General features: G+C 42.0%; 1 protein-coding gene across 1 annotated transcript in view; it reads right to left on the bottom strand.

Annotated features, from left to right (window-relative positions):
- The window catches only part of gse1b (Gse1 coiled-coil protein b), a 266,120-nt gene that overhangs the window by 162,875 nt on the left and 80,658 nt on the right, over nt 1-22,587 (bottom strand). The window contains exon 2 of the mRNA XM_088938664.1: nt 18,001-18,175. Within this exon, the coding sequence (XP_088794790.1) occupies nt 18,001-18,175 (175 nt within the window). The remainder of the gene's footprint in view (nt 1-18,000; nt 18,176-22,587) is intronic.

Genomic DNA, 22,587 nt, shown 5'->3' with positions numbered 1-22,587 from the left:
AAAATAAAGTTTATTATTATGACGGGTGTAGTAATGCAAAACTAGCAGCCAGTCTACCTTAGCTCTCCAGCGCACAGGTTTTGGACATGAAACCTCCGTAGAGACTCTTAAAGATAAAACTGTAACCAGTATCACAAAAAAAGAAAGTAAAAATTCTTTGAAGATGGTGACATGACCTAACAGAACAAAAGGTCTTTGTATTTATCGAACTACAGCATAACAAAGGGATCAGTTAAGCAGGACACAGTACTCCACTTTCCCTGCTGTGTAGCTGGCACTGGGATAAGCAGAGTCCTGACTGTAATGTGATGTAGATCTAGTCAGTGTGGCCTGAGCGATGTGAAGAACTGCTGCCATCGGCTCCCTGAACCACACAGGTGTGCACACCAGGGGGCGCGACCCCGCTGTCTCCAGAAGCCACCTCTCAGGCTGACAGGGGTGCCCACACAGCTGACCTGAGTCACTCCCCATAGCCACATGCTTCATATCGGAGAAGGCCTGAACAAAATATCACTTTGATGTTTTAATTCATCTTGTATTCCTTTCGGAAAAGCCAATTTCCTCCTTGGTGCAGGTCAAATGTACGCAAAAGAGGCTGCAGTCAGTTACAAAGTCCTCCACCCTTGCCCTGTCTTACAGCAAGATCTACCCTTCAAACAGCATGCACGGTTAAAAGAAGACACCAAAAATGTTTCCCCTTTAAGTATTTATATATTGATTGCAAAGCATATTGCATCCTCATCTGTGAATATAAAATGGGACGCAAGGTGGTGCGGTGGTTAGTACTGCTGCCGCACAGTGCTGGGGCCCCGAGTTAAATTCTATACTGGGGTGCTGTCTGTGTGGAGTTTGGATGTTCTCCCCATGTTGGCTGGGTTTCCTCCCACAGTCCAAAGACATACTGGCAGGTGAACTGGCTTCTGGGAATATCGGCCCTGGTGTGAGAGTGTGTGTACCCTGTGACTGACTGGCGTCCTGTCCAGGTTGTATCCTGCCTTGTGCCCGTTGCTGATACCGTGATAGACTGCGGTTCCCCTCTGACTCTGAATTGGATGAAGCAGTTAGGAAATGGACGGATGAATTTGAAAATGAGTCACCTTGGGCATGGTGACTTACTGACAGCACTGGTAATCAAGGATATATCTCCGGGGTGACAAAATGTCCTTGTACTTTACAATGCAAAACCCGATTGTCTTCATTAGCATTCAAGCACATATGCCACAGTCTTTCTGTGTGTATTCTTTAGTGGGACATTATTTATAGAAACAAAATAGAAAAATACACATTGGCATTTCAGTATATTACCAATAAAGGTTACAGATCTCCTTTACTAATCAGTCATTTAATAACTGAGTGTTTATCCCAAATTTGGACTCACTCACTGACAATCATGTGATCTCAGCCATTGTTCCAGGAAAGAGGTAAAAACCTGATTTTTTTGCGATCACTTTTCCTTTCTTCACATTGTGAGCCCCATGCCAATGACAGCACAGGTGGCAGTGAAAGACTGCTGCTCACTGAAAACACTTCAGGCTCACAGTGGCCCACCACTCCACAGGGCTGTCCAGCAGAGAATATCCAGACCTGCTGACCAGGACAGGTCCAGCTCAGGTGATTGTGCATCACTACAATCCCAGATGCAGTCCACACTCACACCAGCTGCCTGGACTAAGGGACTAAGTGGGAGTCTGATCAAGTGTTCCCACTGAGAGCTGGTGTGTGTGGAGCAGACTGGTGCACTCTGGCTGCTGTCACATCATCCAGGTTGGGCTACACACTGGTGGTGGTGGAGGGGGTCCCCTTACCTGTAAAGTGCTTTGAGTGGAGTGTCCAGAAAAGCGCTATAGAAGTGTAAGGATTATTAAAAGTGCCTTTTATGTTTCAGCTACCCACTCATCATACTTTTTCAGCTGGCAGTGACCCTAGCTGTAACATTATCACATTTACAAATACAGTTTTGCAACCTAAATCCACCCAATATTGAATACAGTAGTTTTCTCTGGATATAATAAAAGAATGCAAACTGGTAAAAAGGGATGTGAAATGGACTCATCACAGATGTGAATGGAAATGTTTACTTGCAGGTTGTAAAAACTATAAAATATGCTGTGATTCCCATTGGGCACGTTTACAAAACCACCAGTCTCAATTCAGCACAGGTGCAAAGGTTTTCTTTGGCAAGCCTGTTTCTGAATGAGGAAACTACATTAACTGGAAGCTTTAAAAAGCTGCATATATACTGTATCTAACAAGTCATTAGGTGGTCAAATGCATGTACCAACCTAAGCGTTCCAACACTACAAAAATAGTGAAAGGTCTTTTGCAGGCAACCAGATTGAACTTGAGTGAAATGCTACTTTCACAAACCCTGTAGTCTGCCTAATATCAATTATTTTCAAGGGGAGACTGCCATCACTATATGTCAAAATATAAAAAAACATTTGCTGCTGTAAGTCCCTTCCATTGGGCTTTTTTTGAGTAGGCTATCTCTAAAAATCATGAACATCTAGGTGACAGCAGAAGTAGGCAGTGTTATGAATGTCTGTAACCCACGGCAACACTCGGGGCATCCTTCGTGATGTTAAAGGCGAGTGCTGAATTCAGGCGCATGTGGCATTTAGAACAATCTCTTCATAAATGAGAAACGATGCAAGTGTCATTGCAGTGAATTACATGAAAATGAAACTGTCTCTCAGGTCATGGGTGAGTGAGGCGTGTGAAAGTGAAAGAGAAAAAGCATTTACTCTGCTCAGACCCCTGATCTGCTGTGATTGATGATTCTCATTGGGTTTTTCAGCTTTTACTTTCATATCCCACTACCCCCCCTCCCCACACACACACACACACACATGGTTTTCAATCTGCAGCTCATGACTGACAAAATTACAAAGCTGACAGAAACAATTAACAATGTGTGTATGACTGTACTGAGATTAGTGAACAATGAGGTCTCCATATCATTAAAGAGGTGCACACTATCCTGTAGAGTCATTTTATTGTCTATTTATGCCCTATGTAGCACCACTGGGTCTGCCACATGGAAAAACAGGAACATTTCTAAGACTCCATAAAACACAGCTTTGCAAGGTGCAAATAGGTTATAAAAGTTAATGCAAGCAGTAAAACATCTTTATAAATGTTCCATTTTATAAAGGCAAATTTCATGTTGAAATAATCGGCGCCTAAAAAGCTTCTCTTGCTTTGTTAAAGAGCAGTATAGTGTTTTAAGAGAGCAGGGTCTGGAAGAAATTTAGAAAGTTTGCATAATTTTGATTCTCTCAACCACTCTGCCAGATGCTAGTTTAGCTGGTGCTAATCTGACCTACAATACACAGGAGCAAAAGGTATTGCTTCATAAAGGAGGAGGCATCTGACCTTCCGCCCTTGGTGTCTCTGAAGCATGTGTGCGTGAGGCATTTGCAATCTGGGTTTATAACAGCCTGTCCCAGAACAGTCTCTGCCCTTCTGTAACAACGGCCTGCTGCTGAAATGAAGACATCTGACTTGCCATTGCTAGAGGAAACCCATACATACTGTCTTAAGCGAAGAGCAAGCAGTGGGATTCATCTGAATACCCGATGAATATAAAAAAACACTTGAAAAGAAAACAAGGCATGCACTTGTCACTGTTTTTAACATACAAGTATTATTGCTGCTTATTAATCAGTACAGCTGACAGACTACAGAATATTTTATGCAAAATATGCGATTTTTGAGCTCATACATTAATCTATTTAAAGATATCCTGCTCACCTCCATTGATGATCTGGGTCATAATATTCTATGGAAGAAACCTCACAGACAAGAATGGAAAGTAAAGTGTAGCACAAGCCACAACACATCACAAGCAAAACCTCATGAGATCTGAAGATGCAGGTGATGTTTCACACAGACATGAAAATAACCTTCACCGTCTCCACAAAAAAAATGTCTTTCTGAAACAAGCAGATGCCATTTTTTAGAATCTTGCAATTTCCAAAGAAAAATAAGAAGTATATAATGGGGGAATTAAAACTATTTTCTAAGAGCATAAACCTAATTAACGAAGTGGAACTGCACAGTTTAATATGTTCATGTACTAATCATCTTTCTGACTCAAGCAATGGACACTCTTGAGTGCTGCCATGCCCTCAGACTCCAAGCAGCCTCATGTTCTGTGCACTTGGCTTCGATCACAAGTGGTGGACTTACCACAACTTCATTCTGACCGTGACAAAAAATCTTAGAACTAATTTCTTCACAGGCATCAAGGCAAAAAACAAAAAAAGCATGTTACATATTATTTAAGAACCTAAATGAAATACACTTTTACGTTACTTTTTCCTCAACACCCTGACGACCACATCTTACCTTTGTAAGCACTCATGTCTATAAATTGCTTCAGGGATCAATGCCCCCTTGGACAGCTGACCATGCCTGCTTCACAGTCGGGCCAGGATGAGCGATGCCCCACTGCCCTCGAGTCGCTCCTCGGCCCGGCCGACTGGCAGGAACCCCAGAGGAAGAGCCTCAGAGTTTCTTGCTCCGCACTTCCAGCGACAGTCTTGGCGAAACAGCTATGGTGACTTCAAAAAACCTGTCCACTCTTAGAGAGTCATATGGAAGCAGGTTCCAGGATTATAAGGAAGCAAAAATAAATGAAAACGCCTCAAAAGCAGAACCAGACGACAAGCCCATAGCTCTGTGGTGTAAAAACCTCTCACTGCTGAAAAAAAAACCCATCATTCCCCACTTCTCTTTCATATCCAAGAAAGAGAATGACTCACACAACGGGCAGTTCTTGTGCGTTTCTGAAGTCCTACAAATCATTGATATGTGAGCATTTTCACACAGTACAGCCCCAACGTCTTCACCAGAGCTGAAAACGGAGATCTTCATTTTATGCAAATCTGATACACAAGGCTCTTTTTTCTCCATAAGCAGACTCAATGATTTTTTAAAAAATAACTTTAAGATATTAGGCCAGGTGTTAACTTGTTATTTTTTTAGGTTCCAGAATATTTTAAAAGGCTCAACATCTGCAGGTAGAAATTTACATAAATTAAATTTAAGACTGTTATTTCATGACAATGAACGCACTACGCAGAACAATCTTTCCATGTTTCAGAGATTTCATTTTTCAAAAGGTAACATGGGTACAAAAAAGACAAGCTATTTATATAGTATCTTTTATGGCAGCAGGTTTTACACAAATTTGACGGTTAAAGTAGATAAACAATTCAAAATGCCGTTGCATAACATTGGCAACATACATGACTTGACAGAAGTACACAAGTGTTATGCAACGGAACTCAATCGGACACTCATTATTTATCCATTGTTTGTACAATTGGTGCTATTCGATATGCATATAAAATAATATTCAGATTTACTCATACATTATTCCTTCCTGTCTTGGAAAAGGATGCCCACTGAGCTCATGTTTTAAAAGGTGGTTGTATCCTTTTTACCAAAGCGAAACATCAGTTAATGATTATTTTATGTTGTTGTTCCCTGTTTTAAATTTCTTTTTTCAAGATGCTGGCCCCCTCCATAAAATATACTATTTTGTGCTCCATACCAAGTTCCTGAACAGGGGAAACAACTTCAAGATTAACAGACTTTCCTTTGAGCTAAACCCTAAACAGAAGATGGTATTTACACTTGTTGCTGTATTTATAATCCTTATCTTAGCATTTACATGGAGTTATCTAGATATTAGAAGCTGGGCAGGACTACGTTTCCATAAAGGTCCAGCTTCCTGGTGAACACACAGCCTGGAACACTTAACTAGCTGTTGACAATCCCTAGGCCCTGCTCCAGCTCTCAAGCCACACAACAGAAAAACAGATCTGAGTCAGAGACAGCTTGCCTCCGATCAATAGCAGGGTTTTTCATGAGCATTCTTGGGGTTAAGCGTGGTCTGTGCCAGTCAGACCACACTGCACGGTATGAGAAACCAGACAAATGGAGGCTCTGTTCTCCCAGCCCTCTCACAAGCACCGAACCAGGAAAACAACAGCGCTCTCTCTCGTCAACGAGCGGCTCTCTTTTCCATATAATAAGGTGAGATGGCACAATTAGCTTTTTTTAAATCAGATGATAAACCTGCACATCTGTGATCTCAGGAAACAACACCTTGTTTTCTTTACTGTAGGTCACCCGTTGACTCGCATGCCTGACAACTGCTGTGCTTAGTGTTGACTCTTTCTGCATTAGGGGGTCAAAAGCCAGACAACCTCCAGGCCTGGGGACGCAGATCAACCCCTGGGGACCTGCAGCTCACTGGCTCCAGGGGAGGAGATCAATTCTGCTTGGTCAGAAATGGAAAACCAGGCATCCCCTTGGTCAACTGCTGTAAGATTTAAAAACCTCGCCATAGGTAGAAATGATCATCATTATCAACAATACTGCAAACACTATTTTGAGACACTGATGAATCAATGCTTGATGCTGCTCGATGTTTAGTTTTGGAAAAAAATAATATAGTTGCAACACGAGCGTAAATCCATTGATGGAGGAAAGGAGAGATTCACAAAACGTTTGAGTTCTATACATAGCATAGGTGTGTTCAATCCCCCACCCTTCCTCTCACAGCGAAGAAACCTTCAGCTTCAAAACTGCTTACATTCCTACACATTCAACAGGCAGGGCTAAGAAATAGTCATGTTTGTGTTCACCACATAAGGATTATCCAGCCCTCTGATGATGTTAATCCCCCACTCTGCTCAGGCTATAGGACCTGAAATATCCCTTTAAAAGCTGTGCAAATAGTTGGTGGCCACTTTTTAATTCCTGTATTGAAAGCAAAGGAGACAAAGCAGAAGTTACATATTTTCTAAGATTTCTCCTTTTCTCCCACCTGAACGTTGTGTCCTGATGTCTATGTATATTTTGTATGTGCGCTTAACGATGAATCAGATAATTTAGGAACACCTGATGATTTCAATAATTATAAAATATTACAAGATAATGTCACGTGAATTTCCTAACATTTTAATTTCGTGCACATTATTGGGTGGAGTTTATAATAAAGATAATAAATAAATAAAATAAAGATCAGTGCAAATTCTGTGCTGTCAGGGTATCAGGGCACAGGGCAAAGGAAGTTTACAATGTCTGTCCCCCCCCAGCCTTCATAATTAATTTAAGGCAAAACAGTAACTCTATTTTCCTTAGTTCAAGGCATTTCTTCAGCTAAGTTGCACAGCATGAATCAGCTTCTTTCCCCAGAGAAAATGGAGTCAAACGTGTTTTATAATACCATTTTAACTGCAAGCACATAATAAAGAAAATGCAGTGTTTCAAATACACAGATTTCAAACTTTGCAAAATAAATGATTTGGTTCACTGAAAATATAAATGTAAACAGAACTATAATTCCACTTAATTTCTTTTTTAAATTCCCAGCGTTTTCTGCCCGGCAGTACACTGAATATTGCTCCTGAAAAAGGAAACAATTTTAAAAAAAACTACAATTTATCTAAATATATCCAGATAACCTTTTGAACACAATTTCCTCTTTTGTGTGTGACAGCATGCAGGAGGCCAGCTCTGCTCTAGCACAGGACAGCAGCACAGGACAGGGATGGTCTCAGCCTATATCCTATACTGTATGGATGTGTCATTAGAATCCCAAAACTCCTCTTTCAGAGGATGTACAGAGATGACAACAGTCACCCGCTAAATCCAGAGTGGATGGGCCCTGTGGGACACGTCTGGGACAAAGTGACGAAGCTCACAGCCCATCTAGTTGTCGTCTCCCTGCCTCTGCCTGCTGGGTGGGAGAACCTCACAGAGCACGAGAAACACCAGGGAAGAAAAGCCAGAGCTTTCCAGTGCTGGAGCAATGTCAGAATTGAGGCCTTTGTTGACACATCCAAGAGCAATAAAACCTCATGCTCCGACTCCCTCAGTCCCCTGCCCCCATCGCCTTCTGCATGTTATAGCATAACCTTCTGCCCACACCACCAGAGACTAATAACCCTGGCGCCCTGCCGAAGCCACTGTCTCCTGCCTAATTCCCTCTGCCCTGGAGCCATTGCTTTCCGTCTAACAGTCTTTTTAGAACAAAAAAAAATGCTGGTTAGGTTTTGAATTTTTTTATTTCACTTTTTAGGGCAGCTCCGTCAGCTCCTTGGAAAATGACGACAGCTCTGAGGCGCGCAGCCAGGCCCGGCAGCGCGGCAGGACTTAGGGGCTGCTGCTGGAGACTCTGCCCGTCTCGTGAGGCACTTTCACCACCCCCGCCTCCCGCTGCTCTCCCCAGCGCGCTCTCCTCTTTCTCACCCGGCCCCAGCCTTCTTCTACACAGGTCCCTGCTTCTCACTTAATTCTACACGCGTGAGAGACGCACAGCTAATTCCAGGCCTGTCTTTTTTCCATATCTCTTCAGCAGCAAGCAGCAAGCTGCGAAACACTTTGTGGGCGACAGATTGTGTTTTCAAGTGAAATGGTGTCGCTTATTTAAGGCACAGGGTGAAGATGATTATTCCAAGACATGAAAATCACGTGCACACTTAATACCTAGGTGATATGCAGACAAAATGTAAAGGTTACCCTTAGAAAAATAAAATTCCAGCTTTTTGGCCCCCATACTGTTTGTTTGTACTTCCCCTAAGGGACAGATACAGTGAACCCAGGCAATGTCTTAACAGCTTTTGGTCAATAGGTGGCACAGTGTCGATTCGATTCACTCTTCTCATCAAGTGTGAACAAACAGACTGTGCATTTAATGGCCTACATACCGTGCACCCACTCACATTAAGTCTTCTGGTCTGCTTATTACAATGAGAGACTGCCTCGATTGTTTCAGTGAAGATCGTTGTGTAACTCCCGGATATTCTTGAAACCTAAACCCATCCTTCAGAACGCTCAGCCACTAAAAGTGTTGTTTTAATCCCACTGTTGTAGCAAAACAGCAGAATACCTTGTATTTTTAACTTAAACGTATGACCACCAGGAGGTCCCATTCAGATTTTCATTTCAGCCTTAAGCAAGAACTACAGGATGGTGGCATCATGTTTTTAAGAACCTAAAAGACAATAAGGGTAGGCAGACTTTCAATAGGCCTGCATTCTTCTACAGCACCATGGAAAATACTTCACGCCTGTGAAAACCACTGCGATTTTAAATGTATGCAGTTTTGACAAGACCTTGATTTCACGTACAATAAGAAAACTCTCACAGCACAGTGGTCCACAGGAAAGAATACCACTCACTGGTGCACCCACACCATGTCCAGATGCGACACGATCTCCCTTCTCCATCCAGAACTAATCAGGCCAAGCCTTGCTGAAATTCTGAGGCTCCTTTTAAGATGGTATGGTTACTTTTGCACAAACAAATGCACGCTGACAATAGCGGTATAGTCTGCTGATCTGTTCCACTGGGACTCTGAGGGTAAACATGTATGACATGAATATGCTACTTTTTGCTTTTTTTTGTAGATTCATTTGTCTTTGCCCTATAAAGAGTACGCAATGTATATGCAAGGTAACTGGAGGATGCCATCACCTCTCTAATAAGAAGATACTGTTGATTGAGACCCAGCCCTGCTAAAACCTTGTAGGAATCCTATTAAAGCATAAGGCACAGATTAGACAGGGAGGACTGCTTTAAGTGAGACTAGAAGGTGTATTACTTTACCACATGCTTTTAGCAATAGTTCATTCAGCAGCAATGTTTTAATCAAAGTGCTGAATACAGCCATGCTAAATACCTCTGAGTCAGACTTCACAGAGAGAAGCCTGTGAAGCATGCAATTCAATAGGCACTTACTAGGGAGTGAATTTGATATTTCTGTCAAAAAGCAGGCTGGTTGCTCTAGTGCAGTCTGTTCAACGACAGGCATTCCTTACAATCTGTTTGATGTGCCACTGTTGGACTTCCACGTGCCACAATTGGGAACGCGGACTCTGAACCAATAGCAGAGTCATTGTCAGTCAATTGAAATTTAGAACACATTAAAGTGCATTCTATATACAGTACTATACTTTGTAAATTGAGTGCACCCTTTTACATTGACAGCTACACGAGCACTGCAAGCATTTCTTTCTCACTGTACACTTCTTGAGTAACTTAAAAAATGTAACAGACAGCAGTAGTATCAGTAGTTAATTACAGTACGTTACACTGAAATTGGACTCCACTGCACGAATTGACCAGTGTTAAACACATGGCCCGCTTTGTCACAACGTGCTGGAATACAATAAGAGCAGGATCATTTTGCTTTCTCACTCACTGGTGTTAAATCACAGATCTATTAATAGTATGTGCAGGACAATGAAAGAAAAAGCTATTCTTACCAGGCTGGTCTGCTCTCCAAGCTCTCTCCTTATTATTAAAATCCATTATTCCTCTGATCTGAGTAACACTTTCCAGCTGTAATTTGGAAAAAAAATTCTGCAGTCTTTCAGCGTGTGTACTATTTTGTTTTTTTATCCTCTGTTTTTTCACAAGAAACAAATATCTAAATATCAAACTTTTTTTAGCTTTATAAGGCTGATAATTTCAGGGGCTGGAAGAATGGGGGTGTGAATGCTCGTGTGTGTATCTGCAGCAGGGGCTTAAATTCCTACACTTCCCACTTTCCGATTTCCTAGGAGGTTTGCTGCAGTCACACCACATCGACTTGTAGTATCTGAGCTTCTAAGAACGTGACTCAGCCCTGCTTTCTTTTGCACAATTATGACTATTTCCTTCCCCACAGAGTGCAACACAAGGCCAGTGCTTATCAGCTCAATTTCATGCCTTTTCAGCTGCCTACCAGAAAAGCGCCTGGCTCCTGTGATGTAGCGGCACACATGTAGCCTCCTTCTCCCAGCACAGTATGAACATTTGACTTCAGATGGTAAAAGTCTTGCAGCACAAAGCATATCAGAACAGTAAATAGGTTCCAACTACTCATAACCACTTTAAACAATTTCACCTTCTGTCTTCCAGAAGAGACAGGTGTTAACCACAGGGTTTAAACTTGTGCTACATGTACTTAAATCTTGTTTCATTTTAATTTTATTTGTTTTGTATACAATTATATTTGAAGCTTTTCAATGTTTGAACCAAGGAGTGTACTTTCTGTATAATATTACCAGGGTCTCCTGAACATATATAATCATTTTTTAACAGAAATCAAAAAGATAATCACCAACCAATAAATATATTTTGTGCTGGAGAGCTTTAAGTTCTGAATCTCTTAGTATTTCTTCACAGATCAGTAAATTGATGGTAAGAACATGGACATTTTTCGACACTTCTGAAAAGACTCTTTCTAATGTCGAGCCCCAAAAGCAAGAATTAAAGAATTACCTATTAACTATTTCCACCTTGACAGAATATATCAATTACCATTTAACAGTAAACACAATGATATATTAAACATCCACTTCTAAAAACAGCATGTAGGCTGAATTGAGAAAGAGAGCTTGGATGCCTTCTGAGCATACAGTAAAAACACTTTTTTTATGGCGCAATGGCACACACAACATGACAATAACTTCTGAAGCACAAGTAAAAAAGCTTCCTGCTGCTTTTGGTAGTGAAGCTGTTTATGGTAATAAAACCACTTCTGCGTCACTCTTGACTTTGATGGTCTACCTCCTCTGTGGGAGTCGCGACAGGCCACAGCTGCAGAGGTGCCTCCTCTGCCCTGCCAGTCCCAGCAAGGGGTGTCAATGTGAGGAGCACAGGAGAGCAACAGGAAGGCAAACCTCACATCTGTCAACACTGCCTGTTTACAGATTCCTGTGCTCCTCAGCGACCTAAGGGCAGCCCTATGTAGACATTTCACCTCATTCTTAATTAGTAAGGCCACCTTCAGCCTGGGTGAAGCCGAATGCCATTTAAAATTCATCCAGGGGAAAAATGTTTCAGAATCCAGACCGTGAGCCCCATGGGAAAGGTCAAAAAGTCAATCAAAAAGTGTTCTGCTAGAAACTAACACTGCATCACGGCTCAAATCAAAGTATTTTGCATCCGGCAGATCTTCCAATGAATATTCCTGTAAAGGGCAAGGACAATCCAGAAGGAGGACAGAGACAGAAAGATTAAGTCAACCCCACAGCAATCTTTTCTCTTCAGCGAGGACTTACTGAAATGTACATTCAAAAGTGGAGACATATTTCCAAAATACAAGTTATTGACATTGGATTGATTTACCGTAAAAGATCGGGAACTCAAAGCTTGTGAGAGGAGAGAAAAGGCCCCTGGTTAATTTTTGTTTTGTGGTTTACTGTGCCCTCAGTTTGAAGAACAAAATTCCCTAGGCGCAATACAGTGCAACACCATCTCAAAGCCATCAGCGATCATGTTTATAATCTGTCAAAGGCCCCACTGAGACTGCGGTAAGAAAGAAGCCCTTCATGGAAACACAGTAGGGCAGACTAAGCCTCCAGAGGTGAGCATCCCAGGCTGATACCGTAACAAGTCACTGACTGTAAAGACCATTCCTATTTCTCATTATTACACCCTTGAATATGTGCTCGAACGTCATTGTTAAATAACACCAACAAATTACTGAAAGAAACATTATGCTGCAGAAGGCCTTTATTAAAAATAATCCCCTTATTAAATTACAGGTTCTGCTTGCCTGTACAAACATTACTAATATGTTTATGTGTGAACAAGGTAATTGCTCCTGAGGTGACGCAAAGTACAAAAGACCCACTGGCAACAATAAAATCTGACTTTGCTTTCAATGGCAAAGTCACAAAAGATAAGTAGAATGTTACCCAATCTATGAAATGACCACGAACTACAATTCTGTGAAATCCAAACGATTTTTACAGGGTTCCACGCTGTAAAAAAATGTTGTAAAAACTGCTATTTTTTGTACATACTAAGCTAGAGCCCATTAAAATAAGGGGCACTTCACCCTGCTCATTTATGAGCGGGCAACAAAACATTGTGTTGTGTCATGATGAATCGCCTGTTCATGGGGAAGGGTGCACTGCTCATCACAACAACGCCTCTGGCTAAACAGGCCCATCAGTGTGATGAGGCCTCTCCTCTTGAGAGCAGAACTCCACCACTAGACCAAAGTGCGGCAAGTTCTCCAAAAAAAAAACATGAGTGTGGTGCGACATTGTGAGTCCTGATGCAAAGAGACAGTATGCTTTCAACATAAACAGATACAAAACCCATCCTAATTGGTTTGCCTCCAGCAATGTTGGCTGTGCTCTCAAGCAGCAAGCAAGGATTAAAAACTTTTCCTCCATCTCCCTCAAAACAGCTTATCATCAGCAACTTACAGGTGACTCCCCACAGTTACCCCTTCATGGTGAACAGTGTTCATCTCATTGAGAGGTGACTGGCATGGCCAATGTGCTCCAGAGCTGTGTTTTTTTTTTCATTTGAATAAGGACATCTCTGTGGTGCTTGGTACCCCATTCTGGATCTTTATATGGAAGAAATAAAACACTTCCCATCTTGATCAGTGTATATTACAGAATCACAGGTGTGTGTGAAATGCTTAGTGGCTTGATTCAAAGCAAAAACACTGGGGAACGGGATTAAAGTACTTTAAAGCGAACAGCTGGCAGGCAGGACAAAAGGCAATTCAAATATTCTACAGGAAGAAGGGTGTTTATGCATGAAAAAATCACTGGATGGTAGGAGCTTTTAGGTGAGGAGATGCCTGTGATATTTAGAGACAGGAACTGAAGTCACTTGATTGCTGATGCTCTGGGCAGGAAGTTAGACTTCAGAAACTCAAGTACACTGTAATGAAATAAAAACAATTGGGGCAGTATACTACAGTCAGATGAGGCAAGTGTGTTCAGTGATCAAGAAAGAAATAAACCACAAATGTATTGATATATATATATCATTGCAATATTCATGGAGGCATAACTTCTAGAAGTCCCATGTCTCTTCTCTGTGAAGAGAAACATGTCGATTCCAAAATGCTCAACATTACAACTAATAATATGATTCTGATACTCACAGCAACACAGAAATAACGAGGATTTCTAGCTCCTGCTTTATTGGAAATGAGTATCAGTCACTCTTCACAATCCCACTCAGAAAGGGCAGGACATGGACTTGAGAGTTGGTTTTACTAATCTTCCTGCCACATGCGAAAACGTTGCTCTTAAACCCAACTTCAACAGGCAAAACATTATTCAGCTCCATTCCTGCACAGTTCTTTACCAAGACAGTCAGGTAGGAGAAGCCATTTTCATCTTAAAACACTGTATATTCTTCCTACGTAAACATCTAGTAGCAGGTATGACATTTCTATGACTTGGCAAGTTATCATACCATTAATTATACAGATCTGTAAAGATATGACTAGCATTTTGTGGTTAACACACCTTGTAGTAATTAACTACATTGCAGATCTCATTCAGTCTGATATTCTTTGAAAGCACTGGTTATAAATTCATTCTTTCCTTTCTCTGTTTCACCACTGAAACCACACAGCAAAGCTGTCACTTCTATTGTCCATTGAAAGACCTTAAAAGATTCACTCAAGTTTAGTTTAAGTCAAAACGATATTTGCAGATTCCAGGGCACAGTACATGAAAAGAAAACATACCCTGAAGCTCAGCAGGGAAAAAAAATCTAGGTATCAAAATTTGCTAAAACCAGTCTTGTAAATATATTACAGAGAGATGGTTTTCTTCAAAGCAAACAATAGGACAATGCTGTGAATTTTTTGTACAGGAACAGCAAAGTGTTCATACGCAAATACCTAGCACTCCTTCACATAGCCTTGCATTTAAACAGAGAAAATTCCCATAATTGTCCAGGGGGTCTACACTATCTGGCTATTGCACTTTGCTTAACATCCTTTTTACTTTGAAGTGTATTTCAAAGAGGCGTTTTCTGTTGTTCACTGATCTGACATCAAATAAATATTTAATGAATGCAATCACTCCCTTTTTGGTTACATTTTCTGATTCAAATCTTCAATGTGACAGCAAATCGCTCTCAGCACTATCAGTAATTAGGGGCAGTTCAGCCTGAAGCATCGGCTTTTAAAAACTAAGCAGAGTGAGAAAATGTACTGGAGACCATCACATCTGTTACCTTCTCGAGTGGCGCTGCAATACAGATAAGCTTTGTATTTGCTTACAGTACATACGCAAATTATCCCATTTACAAATCATATGAGTGACTTTGAGATGCCAGGGTTATTGCCCTGATATTTTCATACTTTGTCAGTTACTGGTACAGTCATCATGGGCAATAACAGATAAGCTGTTAACTCCGGACACGGTGCACTACACTTCATGAGGCCATACAGAGTTCTCTTTGACTGTTGCTCAACAGACTAGCATGGTTTTGACTAGTTTAAGGCACTCTGGAAACTGGGTACGTTTTTGCTATGCACCCCTGATATTACAGGACCTGGGAAGGCCCCCAGTTTTAGTACAGAATCAAACTGCAAAGATTAACTTAGTGAAGTAGGCTCAGAAAAGATTGTATAACCACAGAAAATTGAAAATCATCCTTCCATCTGTTCTTGAACCACTTCATCCAATTAAGGGTTGCGGGGAAGCCGGAGCCTATCCCAGCAAGCAATAGGCACAAGGAGAGAAACACCTCAATGGGACAACCATACACAGACACGCACACTCACACCAGGGCCAGTCCGTCACAGCGCGCACACAGACACGCACACTCACACCAGGGCCAGTCCGTCACAGCGCACACAGACACGCACACTCACACCAGGGCCAGTCCGACACAGCGCACACACAGACACACACACTCACACCAGGGCCAGTCTGTCACAGCGCGCACACAGACACACACACTCACACCAGGGCCAGTCCGACACAGCGTGCACACAGACACACACACTCACACCAGGGCCAGTCCGTCACAGCGCACACACAGACACGCACACTCACACCAGGGCCAGTCCGTCACAGCGCACACAGACACGCACACTCACACCAGGGCCAGTCCGTCACAGCGCACACAGACACGCACACTCACACCAGGGCCAGTCCGTCACAGCGCGCACACAGACACACACACTCACACCAGGGCCAGTCCGACACAGCGCGCACACAGACACACACACTCACACCAGGGCCAGTCTGTCACAGCACGCACACAGACACGCACACTCACACTAGGGCCAGTCCGTCACAGCGCGCACACAGACACACACACTCACACCAGGGTCAATTTTCCCAGTGGCCAAATAACCTAGCAATATGTCTGTGGGAAGAAATCAAAACACCCAGAGGAAACCCACAGTAATGTGGGGAGAACATACAGACTTCACAGCAAACAGCACCCCAGGTCCGGAACTGAACACTGGGCCCAGGCACTGTGAGGCTGAAATGCTGAAACTGAAAATCACAGGGGGAAAAATAAATCACATTCCTTCTCAACCTTGAAGGGAGTACACAGAAGGACGAGAACGTTTTTTGATGATAAACATCATCCAGTTGCTGTTACTGGAAGTCAGACTGAGTGAGAAAAGTAAAGATTTTTAAAGAAGCAATCTGGCAGTTGTTAAGATAACACATTCTTAACGAAGACATCCTGAACACATACCAGGGTAGACTGCTTCATTAATGTATGGCCAAGGTGAGCTGGAAATCAGCAGATTATCAGTCCCTTTCAGGACCCGAGTCATACAGCTTATTCAAACAATAAACTGAAAGTAAATTTGCTTCAGTATGGAATCTGAAGCATTATTATTCATAGGACTGATAATAAAAGACTCCTAGTCTGGCAATAAAGCATTTGGATAAATAGTTGCGATGGGAGGGATATTAAAAACTTGACTGATGCCTGAACATCCTTTCAACTTTGCTTAAGGAACAGCTGCTTCAGTTCACCAGACATCAGTGCGCTGTGTTTAAATCCAGAACTTCACTGTAGAATAATGAACTCATAAAGTTGGTATTTTAAGTGCACACAGACATATAGATACTATGCATATATATATGTCCACATGCATTTCTACATATATAGACATTTGTAATACTACTATAAACTACACAACAGACAGATTAGGATTAGAATGCTATTCAGAATATGGGTATTTCAGAGTTATTTGGAAGTACAAGGAAATATCCCGTCATGTCATGAAAAGTTACTAACCGATAGCAATGCAAACCTCTAGCTCAACAGCCTGTCCTTCGAAAACTATGTTTAAAAAAGCCGAAGTAAACACGCTAGACGTTTAGCGCTGCAAAACATGCCTTTTAAAAATGTTTGGGAGGTTCAATGCACCAGTTTAAAAAAGAGATCCAATAAATGTGCAGGCCATGCATTTTCCCAGCCTTGCTTTGCGCACGTTTATCATTTTGTGCTTATGCTACTTTTTCCCTCAGCATGCTGTATTATTCTTCAGCTTTTTTTTGCCTGATCGACATATTTAAACACAAATTTAGAGCACGATGAAATGCAATTACTCTGTTTTGGACACTAGTCTTTAATCATAGTCCATGCTTGATTAGTGAATTAGTCATTTGGCATTTCTTTCTGCGTTTTGAAATAAAAAGCAAAGATTTGCTGCAGCAATAATGTTTTGACCACTTTGTCATTGAAAATCTAATTAAGGATAATTTGCATCATTTGTTGAGATGGATTTCTGACAGAATTTTAAATGTAGAAGTCTTGAAAGTTTCAAAATTATGTACAAAATTCAAACTTTCAAGTGGTTTCGTTCTACTGCCAAAATCACACAAAGTCCATTTCAACTGAATAACGAATACCAGAGTGCCTTATGAATGCTAAAGACAACTAGACCTTTTAACAAAATCACACTGCTTGCTCAGTGTGTTTTTTTTTTCTTCTTAGTGTAAACAGTAAGAATAAGCAAGTGAAAGAGGAGCTGTCACTTCAGCCCAGGCGTAAACCTTAGCACAGGCGAACCCTCAACATGTGAACTAAGCAGAGGCCCGAACAAGAGACATGAAGCTTGGGAGATGCAGACCGTTCACCACCTGCTCAGTTGTGCTTGCAATCTTGCACGTAATCTCGGCCACATACACCATCCACTAAATACAGTCAACTCTGTAATACAGTAAGGGCAGAAAGTGGCTGACTCACTTGCAGGCTGGTGGTCGGCGCTGTCTGGGTCCAGAGCGCAGGGGAGAGAAGGGGCTGCACTGACTCCGGGCTCCACTGCGCTCCCTGCTTCACACGCCTCTCCCGCCGCCTGACGCGGGACCAGCTCGGGGCCCGTCCTACTCCCTGCAGCGGCTTCAAGGCCAGAAGGTGAAGTCTGCAAGAAAAAGGAAAGAAAAACGCTTTCATTTTCATTTTCTTCATACAAAAACAGGAGTTTTCTGTGGGGTATTTTCCCTGACAAACAACTGTAACGGCTATTTTCACTGGAACCTAAACAAATGTAACGGCAGTCATGTGGGAGCGAGGGGGGGAGGTCTAATTTGAAGCATTTTAAAGAGGGGCAGTAAGGTGAAATTTGGAGGCTTGTTTTATTAAATACAGGATCAGTGAAGCACTGTAACTGAAAGAGGAACTCCCAGAAGGATCAAAAACAGCTGTCGATAAAATTCCTGGCAGTCTCCTGGGTGGCTGAGCCGGTATAGGTGCTCACTCAAGCTCTGGGATCGTGGGTTCGAGCTGACTGTGACTGAGATTCCCCAGGCGGTGGCAGGGGGCCCTGGTGCTGGCAGGTAGGAAGCGCTCCTGCGTGCACCTGCGGGACTCATGGCCTCAAGTTTAAAACATGACAACATACACCATGCGCAAGTCCAGCTGGGTGGCAAAACAAAAACAACTGGCTATTCTAAATAAAAAAAAAGTCCTAGCAATTATTATGGATTGAACAGGTTTCATTTTCTTACTGCAGTTCAAGACCTTCTGCAGAGTTTGTTTACAGGCTTCAAAAGAGGAAAATAAAAATGCCATTCAGCTGTATCAGCTCCTGAGCCCTTCCCTCAGTATCATGTTTCTCAGATTAATGACACTATTATTTTCCAGTCTTCTTGGCAGTTACCTTCCAATAAAACTTTTTTTGCTTAAATGAGAATTCTGCCCAACGAGGCCTGAGGGACCTGGCAGGTGATTTCCGGTACAGCACAAGTGGCTGGTGTCAGTAAGCCGTCACAAAGCTTTCAGAAGCCCAGCGAGAAAGGGGAGCCGCAGCGGAAAGAGCTGGATGAGAGGAAGCAAGCTGTTAGGTTTCCGAAGGGAATGTGACAAGTATTGAGCCTTCTGGAAGCTGACTACACCGAAACGACACAGATCAATAAGCTGTACAGAGACAGAGCAGCGTTCGTGATCTTGCTGGTGAAGAAACAAGGACCACAGTGATGGCAGTGCTAAAGGTGCAAATCCATTTGCAACTGCATTCTGGTCCTGTTCACAACAGGTCACAGAACAGGGAGAAGTCGCTTTACTGTTAAATCATATCTTGCAATCTGTAGGCACGTTTACTGACAACACCTTCATATAATAAATATCACTTTCGTCAGACAATGAAAGAAAAGAACCAAATTTGATGTCACGTTTCAGTTAGAACTTGTTAGCGTTACGAAGACATGGCCTGGTTTTAACCACAATTTCTTTCATTGTTAGAGACAAAAACCCAAAAGAAACCTAGAACATCAAAGGATCAAAAGAAATGACGGAATGCCGTCACAAGACGTCCCAGTTCTGATGCAGAAACCAGATAATCCACTTTTAGAAACAGGATTAAAGGCAGAGAGGGAGAGCAGGCGAAAGGCAGAAGGGGGCTCTCAATGAATATTCATGGAAATGAAGCTTGACCATGAAAAGGCAGGAAAATGCTCAAACTGTCAGAAAAGATGCTTCAGTTGAAATAAGAACAGAAGCCAGAAACACCTTTGATGCATCTTATGCCTGACAAGCACTTAAAAAGCCGCCACTGAAAATTCCGACATGTCCCGGGATTTAACTATGTATCCAAACGCCACCGAAATAAATGATCCACTGCTGCAAAAAAGCAATTCCTTTATATAAAAATAAGAGTACAAACAAGAAAATGAACCCATTTGGTTGTATTTGAACCCATTTATTTTTTAAATGTATAAATCTAAGTCAACTGAATAAATACCAGCATTATTTTTAATTAGCAATATTAAGTAAGGCTGGAAAAACAGACGCTCCAAACAAGGGAGTCTAGCAGGAACAGCGGTTATACCTGCGCGACAGTTATTAATTTTGCTTTTGTCGGGCAGAAGAGGCTGCTCCCACTCTCCAGCTGACTGGCACAGATGTTCTGGCCTTACCCACACAAGGGCGCTGGAATAAATCATTCACAGACCAGCCTTCTACCACACACACACACACTTCATCTGTTTCATGCTCTCGGCATTCGCTGCCGTTTCCTCCCAGTAAGCGCCTGCCCGCAGCTCCTGGGATTTAGGCTGCCGAGCTCTCCACCTGCTGTTGCCAGGCTGGAGCCAGTCTCAACTTTTTCACAAGTCGGTGTCACCTGACTCAGCAGCTTCCTCCCCAGTGGCCGCAAGAGCTCCATGTTCGCTTCATACCACTGACATGCAAGCTAAATCAGGAAAATTCCTTTAATTTAAACTTCCTACAATTTGAGGTTTTCCTGTTCTTTGCATTGCAGTGCCTTCTTCAGGAAACAGCCGTGTGTTTAATTAAATAAATAGAGTCACTCCACTGTGAGAAAATGGAAAAAAAACAATACATCATGTAGAACCCAGGAGGTTGATGGTCTACACTGGTATTCCTAAAAGGACTAGAATAATATTACAGGCACATCAAATGGAGTCTTTTTTCATAACAGACAATACAGAGAGAAGTAAGAGAATAGAATGAAATCCTCCTTTTCACACACTATAGCTTCTCCATACCCAAGCAGTGCTTTTAACACTACAGGCCCCTCCAGATGGGGCTGCCTGAGAAATTATCAGCCATGTAAAGGCATCAGGCTTTTGCAAAACCTAATTTAAATGGGTGGGGAGCTGCGTCAGCATGCGTAGGCTGCAAAGGAACAAGTAATGGTTTATTCCATGCTGAAAAGAGAAGAAAGACAACACGTTTCTTCTGGGACGAGCCTTCTTCAGGACAGGCTCCGGGGACTATGCAGTGAACCTGCACGTGGTCAAATACTACAGCATCACAAGCAGTGCCACAGTAAGGTATCCATGTAACAGGAACAGGGTATCGACCCCTCAGCAGATCTGCACACCAGAGCCCGCATGGTCACTTTTAAAAATAATTACGCATAAGCAAATTGATCCCCAGGTATTTCAGAAATAGTCCTGTGGAGACCTCAGGCCTCTGTACTTGCAGAAACACAAGTGGAGTCTCAAAATGCACAGCCTCATGGAAGTAAGCACCATCTAGGCAAAATATGCTTTTTGTTTTGCATTTGATTTACTACATTGAGAAAATTAAAACTAATAAAATTGATCACAAAAAATGTATTTTTTGTACTAAATGTACTAAGCACAAGTATTTTCTTCTCATAAATATTTTTTAATTCTCTTCTACATATTGAAGTAGGCCCATATTCCCGTATACTACTAGTGCAGTATATAGTATTGTTAAGTATTAGTGCGGTATACAGTATCATTAAGCTACTTACTGCCACAGCACACAGCATTTCTGCATGTCAGAGGGCCACTGTGCCTTGCAATCTCATATGGATCATTCTTTTATTAAACCTGCCTGATCCACTTAATCATAACTAGAATACAATTAGTTCAGAAATTATTTTAAAATGCTTCTCATTCATATTCTGGTAGTTTTATTTTGCTAATTATTTTATTACATCCCACAAGCATAGTTTGTAGACCAGTAACCCTTTATTGGTGCCTGCTTAAAAGGTTTCTCTTAAGTTTATTAAATGCCCTAGGTCAATCCAAAGGCAACATGCAGATGTTATCAATGTTCTGTTAAATGTAATTATTTCAAAGCCATCTGTGACTTTTAATTAACTTGCCAAACTAAGCACAAACTACACAATGAAGAGGTGTTTGGGTGCATAAAATGCACTTACTGCACTGTATAACAGTTAAGAAGTATAGGTGGAGAGAGAGATGACCAGCCCCTGGTGAATTGTCAGCAATCAAAAATGTTTAATGCACCTCTCTAACAGAGCTAAAACAAGAAACATCCATTCAAAATTCTCATCCTACAGGTGTGATATACAAATGTCTCTGGCTTCATGAGTTAAATTTATTCCAGTTATAAACAGTACAAATTCAACTGGGAAGACGAAACGAATTCACCAAAAAAAAGTAATCCATATCAACACCACTGCCAAAATACAAGACAGCTGGCTGTCCTGTTCGGAAGCTGAATGAAGAACACCCCGGTCTAAAAGCAGCTGTGTTTTATTTGCTTTCAAAGGCAGCACACACACACACACACACACACACACACACACACACACACGGAATTGCGAGACTGTGGGTGATTACTGTTGGATCACAGTGGGGGCTGATTAATAAATGAGGTAGGTTTTAAAACAACTTTCTGATCCTGTCAAACAGCACAGACAGCGTCTGAAGTTGGGGGAAAAAAACCTTGCTAAGAACCAACCCCCAAGAGAAAGATCTCCATCATCTTTCTCTACATTTCACCACAGCGCTTTTTTCCCCCTCATAAAAAGCGCATAAATACAGCTCTCACTCTCTTGAAGACTGTCAGATGCAAGTCACACAGCTTCTGTAC

Source organism: Atractosteus spatula, chromosome 21 (assembly GCF_055471065.1).
Source record: "Atractosteus spatula isolate fAtrSpa1 chromosome 21, fAtrSpa1.hap1, whole genome shotgun sequence".
NCBI lineage: Eukaryota > Metazoa > Chordata > Actinopteri > Semionotiformes > Lepisosteidae > Atractosteus > Atractosteus spatula.
This window is presented reverse-complemented; position numbering and strand designations above follow the sequence as displayed.